Below are 16,494 nucleotides of genomic sequence, written 5' to 3' on the forward strand. Positions count from 1 at the left end.
GCATATTTGCACCAGCTTATGGCATAAAAGTGGCACATGTAAATCAACATTAACCCTTTACTTCAAGTGGTTATCTAGAGCCATATGAGTACATACTGCATGTAAATATTGCTTGATGAGTTCAGTTGTTCAACATGAGGGCAACTTATTTACATGGCATCACACAAAATGGTCAACATCCTGCGTCCTGTGCTGATGACTCCACCCCAAAGTAAAGTGTAAGTTTAATCTCTTTCAGAAAGAAACATTCTCCGCTCCTCCCCTTTCAAAATGTGCATTTTGACTTGGAACAGTGTTAAGGAACAAATACTGATATTTGTCAAAGTATCTGTCAGCAAATCCTACAGTTCAGATTACAAAAAGAAAATATAAAAACGAAAAAAACAAAAAAATACAGAGCATGCAAAATACATTACTCTGAAATGTCAATGGCTCAAACTGATAAGATAACAGACTGAAATCCAATGTGCTTGAATACTTCAATGAAACACACAGCCATGGCAGTTAAATGGAATTCAAAGCCAGCAAAATTCAGGTTAATTAGCATTCACATGGCATGTCATCTAAAAACATTTCAAATTCCCTGCTTTCAATGTTATTCAGTAACATTTGTTGAGAATAATGTAAATATAATAAATAGTTTTGAGAATATAAATGTTTTTATCGGTTTAACATCAAAAGGTACAGTGCATAAATTCTAAATTGAATGGATTCTGTGTGTGTGTTTGTACATGTGCACACACGCCATCCTCTCGCGTCGTCTGTTCTGATGTGGTGTTCACTGCATGATAAAATGGAAGTACATTCCAGTCCATGTTGTGAGTGAGTGGAGATACTGCTTGTATCTGTTGGATGGAATGTGCGGCATTTCTCAGAAGCCCACGACAGACATCGACAGCAGACGCCTTCACACCGAGAAGGATGCCACAGTTCCACCAACTCAGGAAAACAAAACTAGAGAAAGAAAGAGAGAGATCTTGTAATATGGTGGCAGTTGTAAGGTAGCACCATGTTTGTCTATGACATGCCGGGTTGAGCCAGTATTTTATATTTTCTCCATCTGAATTTTGACTCTTTACCTCTTAGTTTTCACCAGCGAATCACATGACAGAACACACTCCGGTCTGGAGCGGCTGGTCTTTCCTGTCCTTCCCTTGCTCCACAGCATGAAGGCTGCAACACACAAAAATGACATCAGCCTATCAGCCTAAATCACAGAGTGGGGCTGCAGAGAATAGCGTCCCATCTTCCTAATGAGGTATGCTGTAAATTCACCCTGTTTCCCCAAATTAAATTCTGGTGTTGGTTAGGATCACTGGTGGGAAACCTTCTCCACACAGTAGGTGACAAAGCAAAACTAGGGCCGGGTATCATTAGGATTTTACAGAGGTGGAAAGTAGCTAAGTACATTTACTCGAATACTGTACTTAAGTACAATTTTGAGGTACTTGTACTTTACTTGAGTATTACCATTTTATGCTACTTTGTACTTCTACTCCACTACATTTCAGAGGGAAATATTGTACTTTTTACTCCACTACCTTTATTTAATAACTTAAGTTACTAGTTACTTTGCAGATTCAGATTATTAATACAAAATATAATCAACTAATAAATTGTGATGTATTATTATAGATTACTGTAAGCTACCCAGCAGTATATGAAGTAGTGGAAATCAGCCCCACCTTTTCCAGCTGCAACATAAAAGTGATGCTTACACATTAATGCATCAATAATTATAATGCAATAACATAATATATACTGTATCATTCTGAAATGGGCCATTCTGCATAATGAGTACTTTTACTTTTGTTGCTTTAAGTACATTTTGATGCTAATACTTTTGTACTTTTACTTAAGTAACATTTTGAATGCAGGACTTTTACTTGTAACAGAGTATTTTTATACTGTGGTATTTCTACTTTTACTTAAGTAAAAGATCTGAGTACTTCTTCCACCACTGTTTACCAATTCCAGTGCCATTGTAGATTCTTCTTATCGGTCAGATTCTTTATCGATTCCCCTATGATTCCCACTGTACAAATTGTCTGGGGTAAAAGACAACATACAGCTTTGGTGGGTTTAACTCTGTTTTATTACTTAAAGACATTGCTGTGTGGAGTTACTTAATGCCTTACTTGAGAGAACACAATACAAGAACAAGTGAGAAAATTTCAAGTAATTGAATTCCCATTTGTATTTACCACTTTATTCGGTCGATGAAGCATGCTCTACCTGTAATTGCAATATTTCTGACAGTATCTGAACTAATGTTGTGACTGCATGGTGCAGAACAAGTGCGAAAAATCTAGGACATAATAAGATAAATATTGGATTTTTGGAACCACAGTGCAACACTTAGAGTATGCACAAGCTGTTTGGGGTAATTTTATTGTCCTGTTTTTTGACGTTTTTGCAACTCTAAAGAAACGATCTCCAGCAACTTCTATTGCTTTGAAGGAGGCTGTCACGGAGCTATTAGGCTTAAGTACTTTATTAACTTACTGTCCTTTCTTAATTCCCTACTGTGGCATCTCAGGTACTGTAATTTCTCTGACCCTGTTTACCATGCATCGCGGGTGATCAGATTGTAATCAGACTGAGCAAAAACATATCAAATCCAGGTGTAAATGCACCCCAGAGGCAATGAAGATCTGATCACCCAAACCACCTCCAGAAGTGGTCAGAGACACATTTGGTTACATTAACTACAAAGTGTAAAATACAGTGATTCTCCAGAACACATTAACAACCAATTGTAAACACAATGTGTCACATTGAGAAAATACACACGATAATGAGATAAGCATTGGACTTGTGGACCCACAGTGTAATCATTTGGCTACAAAATACTTTATGACACATGAGCTGTTCGGGGAAATCTGATGGGACATTTTTCGCATTTTTTGGAGCAGTAAAAAGATGGCTAGGTGTTTGGTTTATGTACACACTTCATTGGAGTTTGGATAAAGATGGAGAAGGTATCGCAGCCTCGAAAAAATTCCTACATGTCCTACGTGTAATCACCACGAGGAAGAATGGTTTTTCCCAGTTGGCAGCTCAGACGTACAGTAAATCCGACATGACCCTCACCTCCTCGATGGCCTGAAGGGGGCGTTGCTCTCTGGGCAGTAGGCGTGGATGCTCTTCTCGGTGACGACGGGGGAATGGCCCGGCTCGCTGTAACTGGCTCTTAGGGGTGGGCAAAGACCCCTGACCAGCTCGGGGTTGGAAGGCAGCGGCATCAGGTGATTGGCGGGGGCGGGGGCGGGGACGTTCCCGTTGGGGTCCGGGGCGTCGGGCTCGTCGTGGCTGGGCCCCAGCGCCCTGAGGGGGTACTGGGAGGTAGACTCCACTACGATGTCGGGGACGAGGAGGGTGGAGGCGGGGGGCTCGCTGTGGGACATCTGCAGCTTCTTCATGTGGTTGATGACTGAGGTTGCGTGGAAGGCTTGCTGTTGGAGATGCAGACACATAGGAAGAGGGTTATGTTGGTTGCACACCTCTGATATGATGAATGATGGATTACATATTTATGGTAGAAAAGAATCAATACTGCAGTGATTGTCTATGGGAAGCCCTTAGCCTGAATTGATTCGAATGTGACATGTTAATTTAATTCCATATACGTATGCAAGAATATCTATCTACCTATCTTTTGCTTGTCAGAAGGTCTGTGTGTCTAAGAGACTGTAGTATTTTTTTATTATGTCCTTATTGAACTGCCATGTCTGAAAAGCCTGCAGTAGAAACCTTTATAGAGCAGCTGATGCTCCTGCTGATGGTAGTTTTCACTGCACTTATACTGGAAGATTGAAGATTTTTCCATTTCACATTTGAATTCATATTGCTTGTGGAAGTGTTTGGCTAGCTAGAAGAAGATTCATTTCAAGTTCTCCGGTTTCCTGATAAGGTCAATTGTTTCATTCTCAGTGGTGGAAAGTAACTAAGTACATTTACTCAAGTACTGTACTTAAGTACAATTTTGAGATACTTGTACTTTACTTGAGTATTTCCATTTGATGCTACTTTATACTTCCACTCCACTACATTTCAGAGGGAAATATTGTACTTTCTACTCCACTACATTTATTTGACAGCTTTAGTTACTTTTCAGATGGAGATTTGACACAATGGATAATATAACAAGCTTTTAAAATACAACACATTGTTAAAGACTAAACCAGTGGTTTCCAACCTTTTTGGCTTTTGACGTCTTACAAAAAGCAGTGTGTAGTCGGGGTCACATAATGTCAATGTTCAAATGATCCAATATTTCAGCAAAAATCAAAGATTAGAGAAAAAGTCCCAAAACTGAAAACAGATTTGTGTATCAGAACTTTTGTTTTTTCTTCTTTCTTTCTTTCTCCCATTAATCATCTCACGACCCCTCAGATTTATCTGGTGACCCTTTGGAGGGGCCCGACCCCTAGGTTGGGAACCACTGGACTAAACTAGCTAACTGTATGTAAAGTACATCAAACTTTAGTCCATCAGTAGTGTTACTCACCCTCCATTTGGATTTGGCAAAGTTTCTCTGGATCTGCTCACAGACAGACTGGTAAATGTCCTGGTCTCTTGCTGTGTCTCCAACAATCCTGCAACCGGTCACGACATTGTTTAGTTTGGAAGGAACAGGAAGTGTGTGTGTGTGTGTGTGTGTGTGTGTGTGCGTGTGATTGTGTGTGTGAGAGTGTGTGTGTGGAATAGAAAGGACTAACCAGGGGTGCCTGAGTGCCTGTTCGGTGGTGAAGCGCTTCATGGGGTTTTTCTCCATCATATTCCTGATAAAGTCTTTGGCTGTTGAAACATGGCACGGACAGGTGTTAGTACTTGTCATAGTGGTGGAGGATGTTAGGTTTTATATATAATTGATGTATGTTTGCTTGACCTTGAGTGCCAGATTGCAGGACAGTGTTGGGTAATTAATTTAGTTCAGGTAAGTTCAAGCCATCACAGAAAAGCTTGCTATTTTTGACACTTCTAGATAAAAAAAATGTAACAAAAATTGATTGTTGCCTAACATTGGAAAATAGTGCTGATTTACTATGGAAAAGTAGGTTTGAGGCCAATTTCAGTCACATTTTTCTGTCCTGTCCTGGAAAGGACCAATCCTAGATCTATTAGGGTTCCAAGGTCTTCTCTTGTAACACCTATCCTAATTTCAGCTCATTTAATCCCTGACTCCTGGTAAGTGAGCAATGTCCGTGCCTTTCAGCATCTAATTATACCTGACCTAGTCCAAATAGGTCAACCACTATGGCCATCCTCAGGAGATGATGTCAGTGGATATGTTGCTATATATTGGGTAAGCTCTGAGGTTATCTAAACAAATCCTGCTCTATACTTAGATGACACTGAAGTCAACTGGGGGCAAGGTGCTATCTTTGTCATATTTTCTTAACACAGTCATTGGGAGGAACACATTCAAAGCACCTATATATGAGTCTGAAAATGAAAGAAATTGCAAAGGAGACTATAAAAAAATCTGAGAAACAGCAATAGACATGGGATATGAACATTTCATGTCACGATTATCCTGGCCAAAATAATTGCGATTCACGATATCATCCCGATAATCATCAAAATACGCTTAAAATGCTCTTAAAATGGCACTAAAACATACTGGAATCACTTTACCTTACATTTTGTTAAGAAACAAATATTTTTATTGCATCATAGGACACATATCTTTTTTTTGTGAACATCCTTTTTAGTGAAAAACAAACAAGGACAGATTCAGACTCTCGCCAACGCCCAGCAGGTAATCACAATGAGAGAAAAAAATCCATTAATAAAAAGAATCTACCTATCAACCTGATATCCAAGCATTCGCATGGTTCAATTAGTTATGTGTTGTAAATGCACAGTAAATGAATAACTTGTTTTGAGGATATTCACGCTCGTGAGGATATTCACGATTATCCCGATAATGGAAATTCACCAAGATCAAATTATCTTGAGTATTTTTATCGCGATAAAAGGTAAAATCTCACATCCTCCCATCCCTAAACAGCAAGTACAGTGGGATCTATTTATCCAAACATCAAAGTTTAAGGCTGAGATGTGAAAAGCAATCATGTAGAGAGAGGTTCCATGTCTTTGTAAGCTCTCCAGGTGCCACTGGGATCATATCGAGCTCCCGCTTGGCGCTGTCTCACCTGACTCCGAGATGTCGTCCCAGAAGGGCGCGTGGAAGGCGTATTCGGCCCTCATGATCTTGGAAAACAGACGGGTCTCGTTCTCCTCGAAGAACGGAGGGTAGCCGCACAGCCTGCGACAGAGAGACAACAATCACAGCGACTTCCTTTAGATCTCAATCTCAAAAACACAGATTCTGTTTTGTGGACATGAGTAATGTGACGATTGCATTCCTCCACCATGAAAGGATTAAGTGACAATAGCACAAAGTTTTGGTCGAGGTTAAATAAAAAAACTTTAACAGAAAAAACTTCCACCACTACCACTGTCACATTCCATTAAGCATTAAGCATGAGGCACCACAGGTGAAGATGGTGATTTTGGCTGGATAAGTCAATTTTGAGATATTGTAATATTTTGCTTCGGTAACTACTGCGCTTTCATAAACTATACAAAACAATAATCAAAATTAACTATAAATACTTTCATTTTCAATTCATACATTTTTTCATACCAGCTTCAAAAGCCATTTTTTCAAGATGGCATATTCCTTGGATGCAAAAAAATTAGTAGTTAGTAGTTATAAATTAGTAGTGTAAATAATTCATCAAAAAAAAATAAAAAAATCAGAATCAGAATCAGAATCAGAAATACTTTATTGATCCCCGAGGGGATCCCCCTGTAAATTACCATCTAATTAGTTTTCATCTGAATGAAACAGGAAAATGCACTCTGACTGAGAAAAAAAGGTGTTGTAACTGATATGCAAATGCCTACATTTTCAATATGTTAAAAACAAAATGAAAGTCATAATACAAAAAGTGTGTTATTTAGAGTAATGTATTTGTGTCCATATTCAGCATGTAAAATTTCAGTCAGTCATTTTCGATAAAACATTGATCTAGGAAAAATGCACGTGTACTTACAGGATGTAGGTGATAACCCCTATGGACCAGCAGTCCACTGCTTTGCTGTAGGGTTTCTGGGCCAGAACCTCAGGCGCTGTAGAGCAGCACAGATCAGTGATTATCATTGAGGGAGCAGGGCAGTAATAATACATACTTTATATGTAAAGTATGACAATTAGGGATGCACGATATGGATTTTTTTCAGCCGATATCGATAACCGATAATTACCTGCTTCTCATGGCCGATACCGATACGATAACCGATAATTTCACATTTTTGTATTTTAAAAAGAAGTTCATAACCTGTAGTTTATGCACACCTGAGGGTAAGAAAGGCTAAGATGTAGTGAGCAAAGATGGATGATTTAATATTCCATAGCTCTGATCTAACCAAATCTAACTGACATCATTATTGTTAACACAACAAAAACAAAGAACAGTTCTGACTCTTCAAATGTTTATTTATGTTTTCTAGTAAAGTACATCAAAAAACTTCACAAACATACTTTGGCTTTTATAGAGCATTTTGCCTAAGAATTCAAATTAAATGCTTTGACATAATCTGTCAAATCAGATCATGTCAGTGTATTAAATACAGGTTATTAGTAGTAAAGTGCATCACTCAATACAAAAATAAAGGCTTTTATAGAACTGAAAGCCTATGGCTTGGTCTTCTACCACGGAAAAAGGCTGGTCATCAAGTGCTATAAATTCTGTGATTTTGTCATTAATTGCTTTAGCCTTTGGGCTGTCTCTAGTAAACTTCCTGCAGTTTTCAAATGCCTGCCGCACTCCCATTTTTTGTGCCAACGCTGGCTGCTTCGTATTCTATTTCTTCAATACATCTTCGTTGCGATGACAACCTTTCAGGTGACTTCTAAGATTTGTTGTGTTAAAACTCGTAGACTTTCTCCCTCCTCTCGGAACCCTTGCGGAACATGTATTGCAAATTGCAATCGTGTTGTCTTCCTCTGAAACTGTGAAAAACATCCACACGCAATATTGGCTTATCGGCTCTATTTATCAGCTATAATTTAATTATCAGAATAATACATAATAATATAAATTTCCCATTATCGGCTGATAATTTATCGGCCCGATATATATCGTGCATCCCTAATGACAATATGTGACATGGATTTGCAGCAACCACTCACCAACATATCCTGGAGTGCCGCAGGCTGTGGACATCACACCATGCTCCGACATCTTAGACAGACCAAAGTCACTGATCATGATCTTGGCGTTCTCGTCTGTGTCGTAGTACAGCAGGTTTTCAGGCTGCTCGGAAAGAAAGAGAGTTTGTGTGTGAGTGTGTGTGAGTGTTGCGGTGGTGAGGGAGGGTTTGAACAGCAGTTTAAAGTGTGGGAACGAAACAAATGTGTGTGTGTGTGTGTGTGTGTGTGTCCTACCTTGAGATCCCTGTGTACGATGCTGTTTTCATGGAGGTAGCTGACGGCCTGCAGCACCTGTTTCATCACTGTGCTGGCATCCTTCTCTGTGTAAACCCCCCTGTCCAGGATACGATCGAACAACTCCCCCCCGGACACCCTAGACACACACACACACACACACACACACACAAGAAATCACTATTGTCATTGTGTCATTATCACTCTGTATCATCTTCATATCAACTTTTTACTGTACGTGTGTATGGCCCTCTGTAGACCTGTTAATATGGATATAACACACAGTATCCAGGTTTTGCTCTACCACAGTAACACTATGTAGTCTAATATGTAGAGACTTACAGCTGCATGACCAGGTAATAGTGTGTTCGAGTCTCATAGAAGTCCTCCAGCCCCACCACGTTGTCATGCTTTATCCTGAACACAGGGAGACAGACAGAGAAAACAATGTTATCTTCACTGTTCCATTTACATGCTAACAGTACTCCAGATACTGGCTCATGGAAGCAACGGAGCTTATGGGAAATGTAGTCTTAATTTGGAGAAACACTAGCACTAACAATACCACTGGTGTGAGATAGAGGCTACCAATTGTCTCAACCATGGTCTCATTTGTTTACAGTAATTATACCAAGGTATCACCATTAATTTGATGTTTATATTGATGTTTAAAAATGCTATATGTAGATCCTTTCGTAACCTGCTCTTAAATATCCCTGCATAACATAATTTCTGCCTATCTGTGTCCTCCTGTCAATTATTTAGCTAGCCAAGTGAGCTACTTACTAAACTGAAAGATGCAGGATCTGAACAAATTTTGATCCTTGGCCGCATAATATGATTTCTTCAGGACTTTCCACCACTTCCCACAAACCCAGCATCTCACATTTTTCCCACAATTACATTCAAGTCAATAGAAAATAGAAACAGAAAACCTGTTATGAGAAAAAATCCTCAAAACAGGTGAAACTACAATGTAAACCAGTGAAATTAATCTAAATCGAATCTAATCTAAATACCACATTAGTAGATTTGTTCACTTGTTTTAAGGAAAACAAGAATTTAAGACTCAGGACTAAATTATATGACTTGTCAAGATGGACATTTTAGCAGTGCAAGCTCATAAGTGTATGCATGCATACGTGTGTGTGTGTGTGTGTGTGTGTGTGTGTGTGTGTGTGTTACCTCTTCAACACATTGATCTCATTCTCCAGGTTGCTCTGACAAAGATGTTTCTTCTTCAGACATTTCAGGGCGTACAGATTCCCCGTTGTCTTCTCTCTCACCATAAAAACCTCTGAGAAAGACCCCCTACACAAAGACAGCAACAACAGAGATACAGAGAGACATAGAGAGGCAGGGACGACACAAAGAGAGACAAAAGAAAAGTGTCATGTATGATAGAACTTCATCTACTAAAAAGTAACATCATACACTAATAGCAATGCTCAAAATAATGAAGCTGTGAATTTTTTATATTTGACAAAAAACAGGAGCTTGAGAATTACCACTTTAAGTAGATTTTTACACCAGTAAATTTAATTCTATAAAGTAACAGTACTTCTACTTGAGTTAGATATTTTGGTAGACTTACCCTACCCCCTGACTGTCACTGCTTTAGCCCATAAGCACTGTAGATGGTACAGTGGTTTGGTACATGAAGTACACTGGGATTAGCCTTAAGGCTCGTTATATAAGAGCTAACCCGAATCGTCAACACTTGAGCACTAACACTGGCGGAGGCGGCGCTGTTCAACCACAGCATAAACCCAGCAGCTAGAACTTAATAACTTGAAGAATAATCCATGGTTTAGATACAGAGTATCGCTCATTTTCACAATGGATCCTAGAGAATGATTTATGAATGGGATCTGGGATCAAGAGAGCCATGATGCTTAATCTTACAACAGGGTTGATATGAGTTTTTGAAAGCTGATGCCAACTGCCAATATTCAAATTTGTTATGTTCAACTTTGACCATTTTCATGCCATTAAAAAACGACAAGTATTAAGTGTTTCCCCCTTGTAAGTGTGGAAAGGCCTCTGAAACAGCATTTAGTGTGTGATAATAATGTAATAATAATGTCACACTAAAACTCTCCATAGAAAGCTATACTAATGAAATGGAATCATATTGTGATGATATGAAGATATTTTAATATCGTGACACACATTTCTGCTGTCTAAATTGATGATGACAAGCACATTTTACTTAAAAACTCTCATAAAATGAGGTATGGTAGGAATATTATTTGAATATTTCTGTTTTGTTTGACATCACACCTAACATTATCATTCGGTTCAATGAGATGAACATTAAAGGAATAGTTCATCCAAAAATGAAAATTCTGTCATCATCTCCTCCCCCTCATGCCAGTTGAAACACAGGTGAAGTTTGTCCATATAACACACAGGGAGGTTGCCAGCACAACTCCATAGCAGCCTTCTCCAAAACAACTGAAGTCAGTGGGGACCAGTTCTTCAGAGTTCCAAAAAGACCTACAGTATATTTACACCATCATTTAGTGCAAATCTTAACTACAGCTGATTGATTTGCAACAAATAATGGTGTATAGGTCTTTCTATTCACAGTGTGATTGTTTGGCTGTTTTTGTTTTGGAACTCTAAAGAACAGGTCCCCATTGACTTCAGTTGTTTTGGAGAAGGCTGCTACCAAGTTGAGCTGCAACCTCCCTGTGTGTTATATGGACTAACAAATTTCACCTGTGTTTCAACTGGCATGAGGGTGAGTAGATGATGACAGAATTTTTATGTTTGGGTGAACTATTCCTTTAATTTGATTATTTAACGTGATTTTGCATACATATCGTGATATATATTGATATCGAGAAAAATCCTTATGATTATCATGATATTGATTTCAACCATATCGCCCAGCCCTAGAAGGCAGGGCGAGGCAGTTTTCATTGCATGTTTTACAGACTGACAGCACTGAAGCTGCTAGGGATATCCATATCCTCACATCATATATCAGCAGTGATTGAAATGCCTACCAATTGTATTCTTGTACATTATTGTCTCAAACGTATATTAAGAGATGTAAACACAGCCTAGTGGCCAGCCTACAGATGGTTCCATACTTAATGATGAGTGAGCCACGTTCACAGTATAGTTGCCATGTACACAGAGGAGAGGAGGAGTTAACAGAAAAAATTGACTAAATGGGCTGAGACAGAGGAGATCTGGGATAGATAACATATAGGCCTACAGTTAAAGTGTATTTTTTTCTTTGGTGCTCAGCGCTCATTGCTGTGGCGTTTCTGCACTGCACTTCCCAGAGATCGCCTGTCAATCAAACAGTGTGTCCAGTACTGTGACGTCTTTTTCCTTGGATTTTCTGTTGATGCAGTTTCTCTTTTATTTGTCTGTTCAGCCATGGTGGCTATCACTGCTCATGCTAACTACCCAGTTCTTCTTCTATGTATTCCAAACAAACCATAAACACAAAACACATCGCTTCCTGTGCGGCAGAGGAATTTTCCCAGGAAAGAGCTACCAGACACCGAGTGTTTAGAACAGACAATGTAAAAGCTTTCATGAACTGGGTAGGTTGAATCACTATTGTGTTATATCAATCAGATAGACGAACATTTATTTATATGGAAATGTTGCTGTACTTTAATAACACGACTATTACATGTTTGTGAATAAGGCTGCTGTGTCTGTCAGACTAGTCAACCCAGTGTCCTTACATGACATTACCACTCAACCACCATAACCAGCCTGGCAGACCCTAAAGCACAGCCTTGATCGAGTCTGCGGTCATTATGTACTGATAGATTAGCCTAACCCAGCTACCTTGGCATCTACACCATGCAACCCAGACAGGCCATGACGTTCTTGGCTAGGTATCAGTTTGGCATTTCCTTGTATCGGCCCACACTCAGACGGTGGCCATATCGAGGTGTGGCAGGGAGTAAGCCTACATTTTGGCCGCCAATTCCCAACATCTGTACAGATGATACTGCAGCTCTGTTTGACCTCATCTCAAGTCTAAGGGAGAGGTAAATACACAGTTCTTCAACAAGATGATTATAGCCTTCCTTCCAACTGGATTCAGCAAGAGCTTGATTCATCAGTTAGATCTGTTAGTAGCCAAGACAATTTCCCAAGTCAAGAACCCCAGTTTCTTATGCTCAAACAAGTGAGGTAAACAAGTGAGTTCAAGTATCTCGGGGTCTTGTTCTCAAGTGAGGGGACCATGGAGCGGGAGATGGGCCGGAGAATCGGAGCACCGGGAGCGGTACTGCGTTCGCTTTACCGCACCGTTGTGACGAGAAGAGAGCTGAAAAAAAACACGTCCAGCTGGGAGGAGGCCACGGGGCAGACCGAGGACCAGGTGGAGGGATTACATCTCCACGCTGGCCTGGGAACGCCTTGGGATCCCCCAGTCAGAGCTGCTTAATGTGGACAGGGAAAGGGAAGTTTGGGGCCCCCTGCTGGAACTGCTACCTCCGCGACCCGACCTCAGATAAGCGGTTGAAGATGGATGGATGGATGGATGAATGGAGAACCCCAGTTTCATCACTGCTTCACCGTTGATCGCTCTCATGCGGGCTCTCAGATCAGCAAAGCTACAAAGCTTGAGATCTCAGGTATGCAGATTGGTGTCCACAGTGATTTCAGACATCCTTCTGACGTCAGTGCTCAGTAACCTCATAGACACACAGACACAGGCCTGACTCATTCACAGCCAACCGAGGAGGGAGCGCTATAAGCAGCTTTGAGACCAGGTAACAAGGCAGACTGCAGCACTGAGACAACAACTTGGGTTAAACACCCATTGCCAACTTGTACTAGGCAGCCCAAGGTCTTGGCTGCTGAATGAAAAGTGGCAGAATATGCTGACAATGTTAGTGTATCGCGGAGACCACAAGGGGATTATGGTCAACATAGGTCACATAGGTAGACATAATTTAATTTACAGCTAGCTCTTCAGGATACATAGCTGCTAGTTGTTATCAGCTATGCATGCCAACAAACATGTAGATGCAGCGCCCACTGATTGCATCACATAGTTTAACCTGATTGGGTGAAGTTTCTTTTGCTCAACACAAGGTGGCGCCCCTAGCTCAATCGTTTACTAACGTGCTGGAGCCAGACGGATGGTTCCATCAGGCTAGGTCTAAATGCTGTTTTAGAGGCTTTTCTACCGTGCCAAGAATAAAAGTCTGGGAGGAGAACACTACTTGTAATATTTTCAGCTTGAACATGGTCAAGATACTGAATATTGGCACACAATATTGGCTATTAGCAGCTTCAATCCAAAAATATCGGGAACTGCCTTCAAAAATCCATATCAGTCAAACCCTAATGGATATGTTAAATCCTCAACTGATTTTTTTAAGATAATTTTTGCCTTTATTAGATAGTCCAGTTGAGAGAGAGACAGGAACGATTGGGACATAGAGGGGAGATGACATGCCACAAAGGTTGTGGGCCGGATTTGAACCCACGTTTACATAGTATGAGACCTCTGAGCCACCAGGACACCCCATCATTAACTGATTGAACATAAAACGAATAGACTAGAACAGACACACACATACACACACACTACAAATCTATCTCACATTTGCACAAACACATGCACTCATGTCTGCCTAGACCACCTCCTTGCTGTATAGGCTGAGTACACTCACACACTCAAACACACTCATCCAGACTCTTAATCCTATAATTGACTGGTGCTAGGATGTTCCCGCGCTGCTCTATTCTGACGTCAGTGCTCAGTAACCTCATAGACACACAGACACCGGCCTGACTCATTCACAGCCAACCGAGGAGGGAGCGCTATAAGCAGCTTTGAGACCAGGTAACAAGGCAGACAGAGCTTCAGACTGCAGCATTGAGACAACAACTTGGGTTAAACTCAAACACCCATTTGTTGCAGTGTATTGTTCTGGGGCTATACATTTGCCTTCTATGTGACCAAAACCATATCTACAACTGAAAAACTTTGTATCGTCTAGATATAAGGAATTAGTGTCCGAGCCACCATTATCAAGTCTTGAAGGTATAGCACTCTCACACCAAACTGGGAGAGGCCAAGTATCTTTGTTTTATGCAACTTTGGTGTCATATGAAAAGGAATCCTCCACTGATAGACTTGAGAAATGGAAACTAGATATTCAGGAAGATATAGAGGAGGCGGATTGGGAAATAGCATGCCTAAAGGCACAGACACAATCAATTAATACAAGTATGAAGTTACTACAATATAAGTGGCTAATGAGAACTTATATCACATCAGTGGTCCCCTGGCATTCCAGACACTTGTATTAAATGTCTAGAGGAGAGGGGTACTCTGTTCCATTGTGTGTGGGAGTGCCCAAAGTTACAATCTTTTTGGAAAAAGGTTGTTCAGAACATATCCCGGATGGTGGGCAGGGAGGGACCTTTCCGAGCAAAACTTTGTGTTCTGGGTATATATCCAGAGGATTTTAAACTTAATTTGAAACATTCATTATTGATAGACTTCGGTCTTCTTCAGGCCAGAAGAATGATTGCCCTCTTTTGGAAAAATGTTGATGTACCTTCTATACATGCATGGATAACAGAGATGGCATCTTGTCTTGTTCTAGAGAAACTGACACATATATCCAGGGGAAGAGCAACTGATTTTGCAAAAATATGGACTCCACTACTAGATTTCCTTGAGAATGAGAATATACTGTTAAAATAAGGGTGCTGTATATTGCTTCTTGATTTTGATGTGTTTTTGTAGATTTTTTGTTTTGTCTGTTTTTGTTGTTGAATTTATGTTTATCACACTTGATAATTTTGTGTTTTTATGTGTATTATGCATTATGTGTATTATGTGTAAAATACTAAAACAAATAAAACATATTGTTTAAAAAAAAAAAACATGACCAAAACCTTACCCTAACCTTAGCCGAACTTAACTCAAGTTGTTTTGCTTGCCCTTAACTTAACCGTTAACGGTTACGTTTAAAACACAATCTTATCATTATTCGTGTCCGCAGCACAGTTTGTAGTCATTTCACGAAATTGTCCTCCACTGCTGGGTTTAACTGTGAGTCCATTACATAGACAGTGTAAGAGGCCTCCATTGATAAAACAAGCCCCAGGCAGCCTCAGAGTTGCTAATTGGTTTACATGGATCTCTCTGGGAGGTGATGAAACGGATTATCCTGGAACATTGGTGTGCCAATGTGGGCCTGGTGACTAGGAACAGATAAAGTAGTCTCTCAGTACATCCACTCAATCCAGTAACAGCTCTCTGAGGCTGGGTTAAAGCTGCAATGCAAGATTTTTATGTAAAAATCCAGTCTTCTCATCAGCCTAAATCACAATATGAATATATAAAAAAACATTAGCAGCGCCTAAAGGGCAGTAAGCATCCTCACACATCCTCCGTTCCTGAAAGGGCTCCTCATCCTCTTCTTCAAGAGCAAGCAGAGCAATTGCTAACTTTCTCTTGTCCATTTTGTATTTTCAACAACATTACTTACGTTCCCATTTTCCCCTTGAAGTCAAACACATCCTTAATGTTGTTGGTGCTTTTCTTCCAGGTGCAGGTTAACTCCTTACGCCCCATCTTGGCTCTGACGTTACCGGAAACAACAACAAAAAAGATTGACACTCTCGTTTACATTCGTTTACATTCATTTAGCTCCAGTGGCCTCCAACTGCAGGCAAGCTGTCCCTGAAGCTAGAAAATTGTAAATACAACTCAGTGTTTGTAAGTGGGTTTGCAACTCTTTCAGGCAGGATGACCCCCTCACCTATTATATGGTAGCGTATTACATCACTTCTGTCCATATATCACATATAAATATCCAAATAAATCCACTCTTAAACTGCAACGCCTACTGGAATTGGTGAAAGAATGGATCCAGGAGCAAACCTGAGTCTCAAAAGCAACCTCACATGTACAAACAGACCTAACAACCAAACCACAAGGCCTTTGTGCGGTTGTTCACTTAGATAAATAAGTCAATATGGCTGTTCCACGACCCTTTAAGCCGTCACCCCACATTCCCCTTGTG

The 16,494-nt window shown here is 40.2% G+C and overlaps 1 protein-coding gene across 1 annotated transcript; it reads right to left on the minus strand.

Moving 5' to 3' along the window:
• Positions 1-1,082: 1,082 nt before the first annotated feature.
• On the minus strand, positions 1,083-16,043 carry LOC139668064 (calcium/calmodulin-dependent protein kinase type 1D-like). Its single transcript, XM_071547540.1, has 11 exons — positions 15,958-16,043; positions 9,647-9,772; positions 8,804-8,878; positions 8,462-8,600; positions 8,207-8,330; positions 7,068-7,143; positions 6,162-6,274; positions 4,722-4,800; positions 4,511-4,598; positions 3,094-3,455; positions 1,083-1,173 (listed from the first exon to the last, which is right to left on the minus strand). The coding sequence occupies exons 1-11, from the start codon at positions 16,041-16,043 to the stop codon at positions 1,101-1,103; spliced, it is 1,341 nt and encodes a 446-aa protein (XP_071403641.1). The 3' UTR covers positions 1,083-1,100.
• Positions 16,044-16,494: the final 451 nt, after the last annotated feature.

Source organism: Centroberyx affinis, unplaced genomic scaffold, assembly GCF_046629955.1.
Source record: "Centroberyx affinis isolate AG114_WGS23_722 - 3 ecotype Tasmania unplaced genomic scaffold, CSIRO-AGI_Caff_v1 ptg006006l_1, whole genome shotgun sequence".
NCBI lineage: Eukaryota > Metazoa > Chordata > Actinopteri > Beryciformes > Berycidae > Centroberyx > Centroberyx affinis.

Bases quoted from the DNA above. Each gene is read 5' to 3' on its own strand.
- LOC139668064 (XM_071547540.1), bottom strand. From the start codon at position 16,043: ATGGGGCGTAAGGAGTTAACCTGCACCTGGAAGAAAAGCACCAACAAC. The intron at 3,456-4,510 runs GTGAGTAACACT...CATCTCCAACAG, and splicing joins TTGCCAAATCCAAATGGAGG to CAAGCCTTCCACGCAACCTC. The intron at 1,174-3,093 runs GTGAGGGTCATG...TGTGTGTTGCAG, and splicing joins CCCTTCAGGCCATCGAGGAG to CCTTCATGCTGTGGAGCAAG.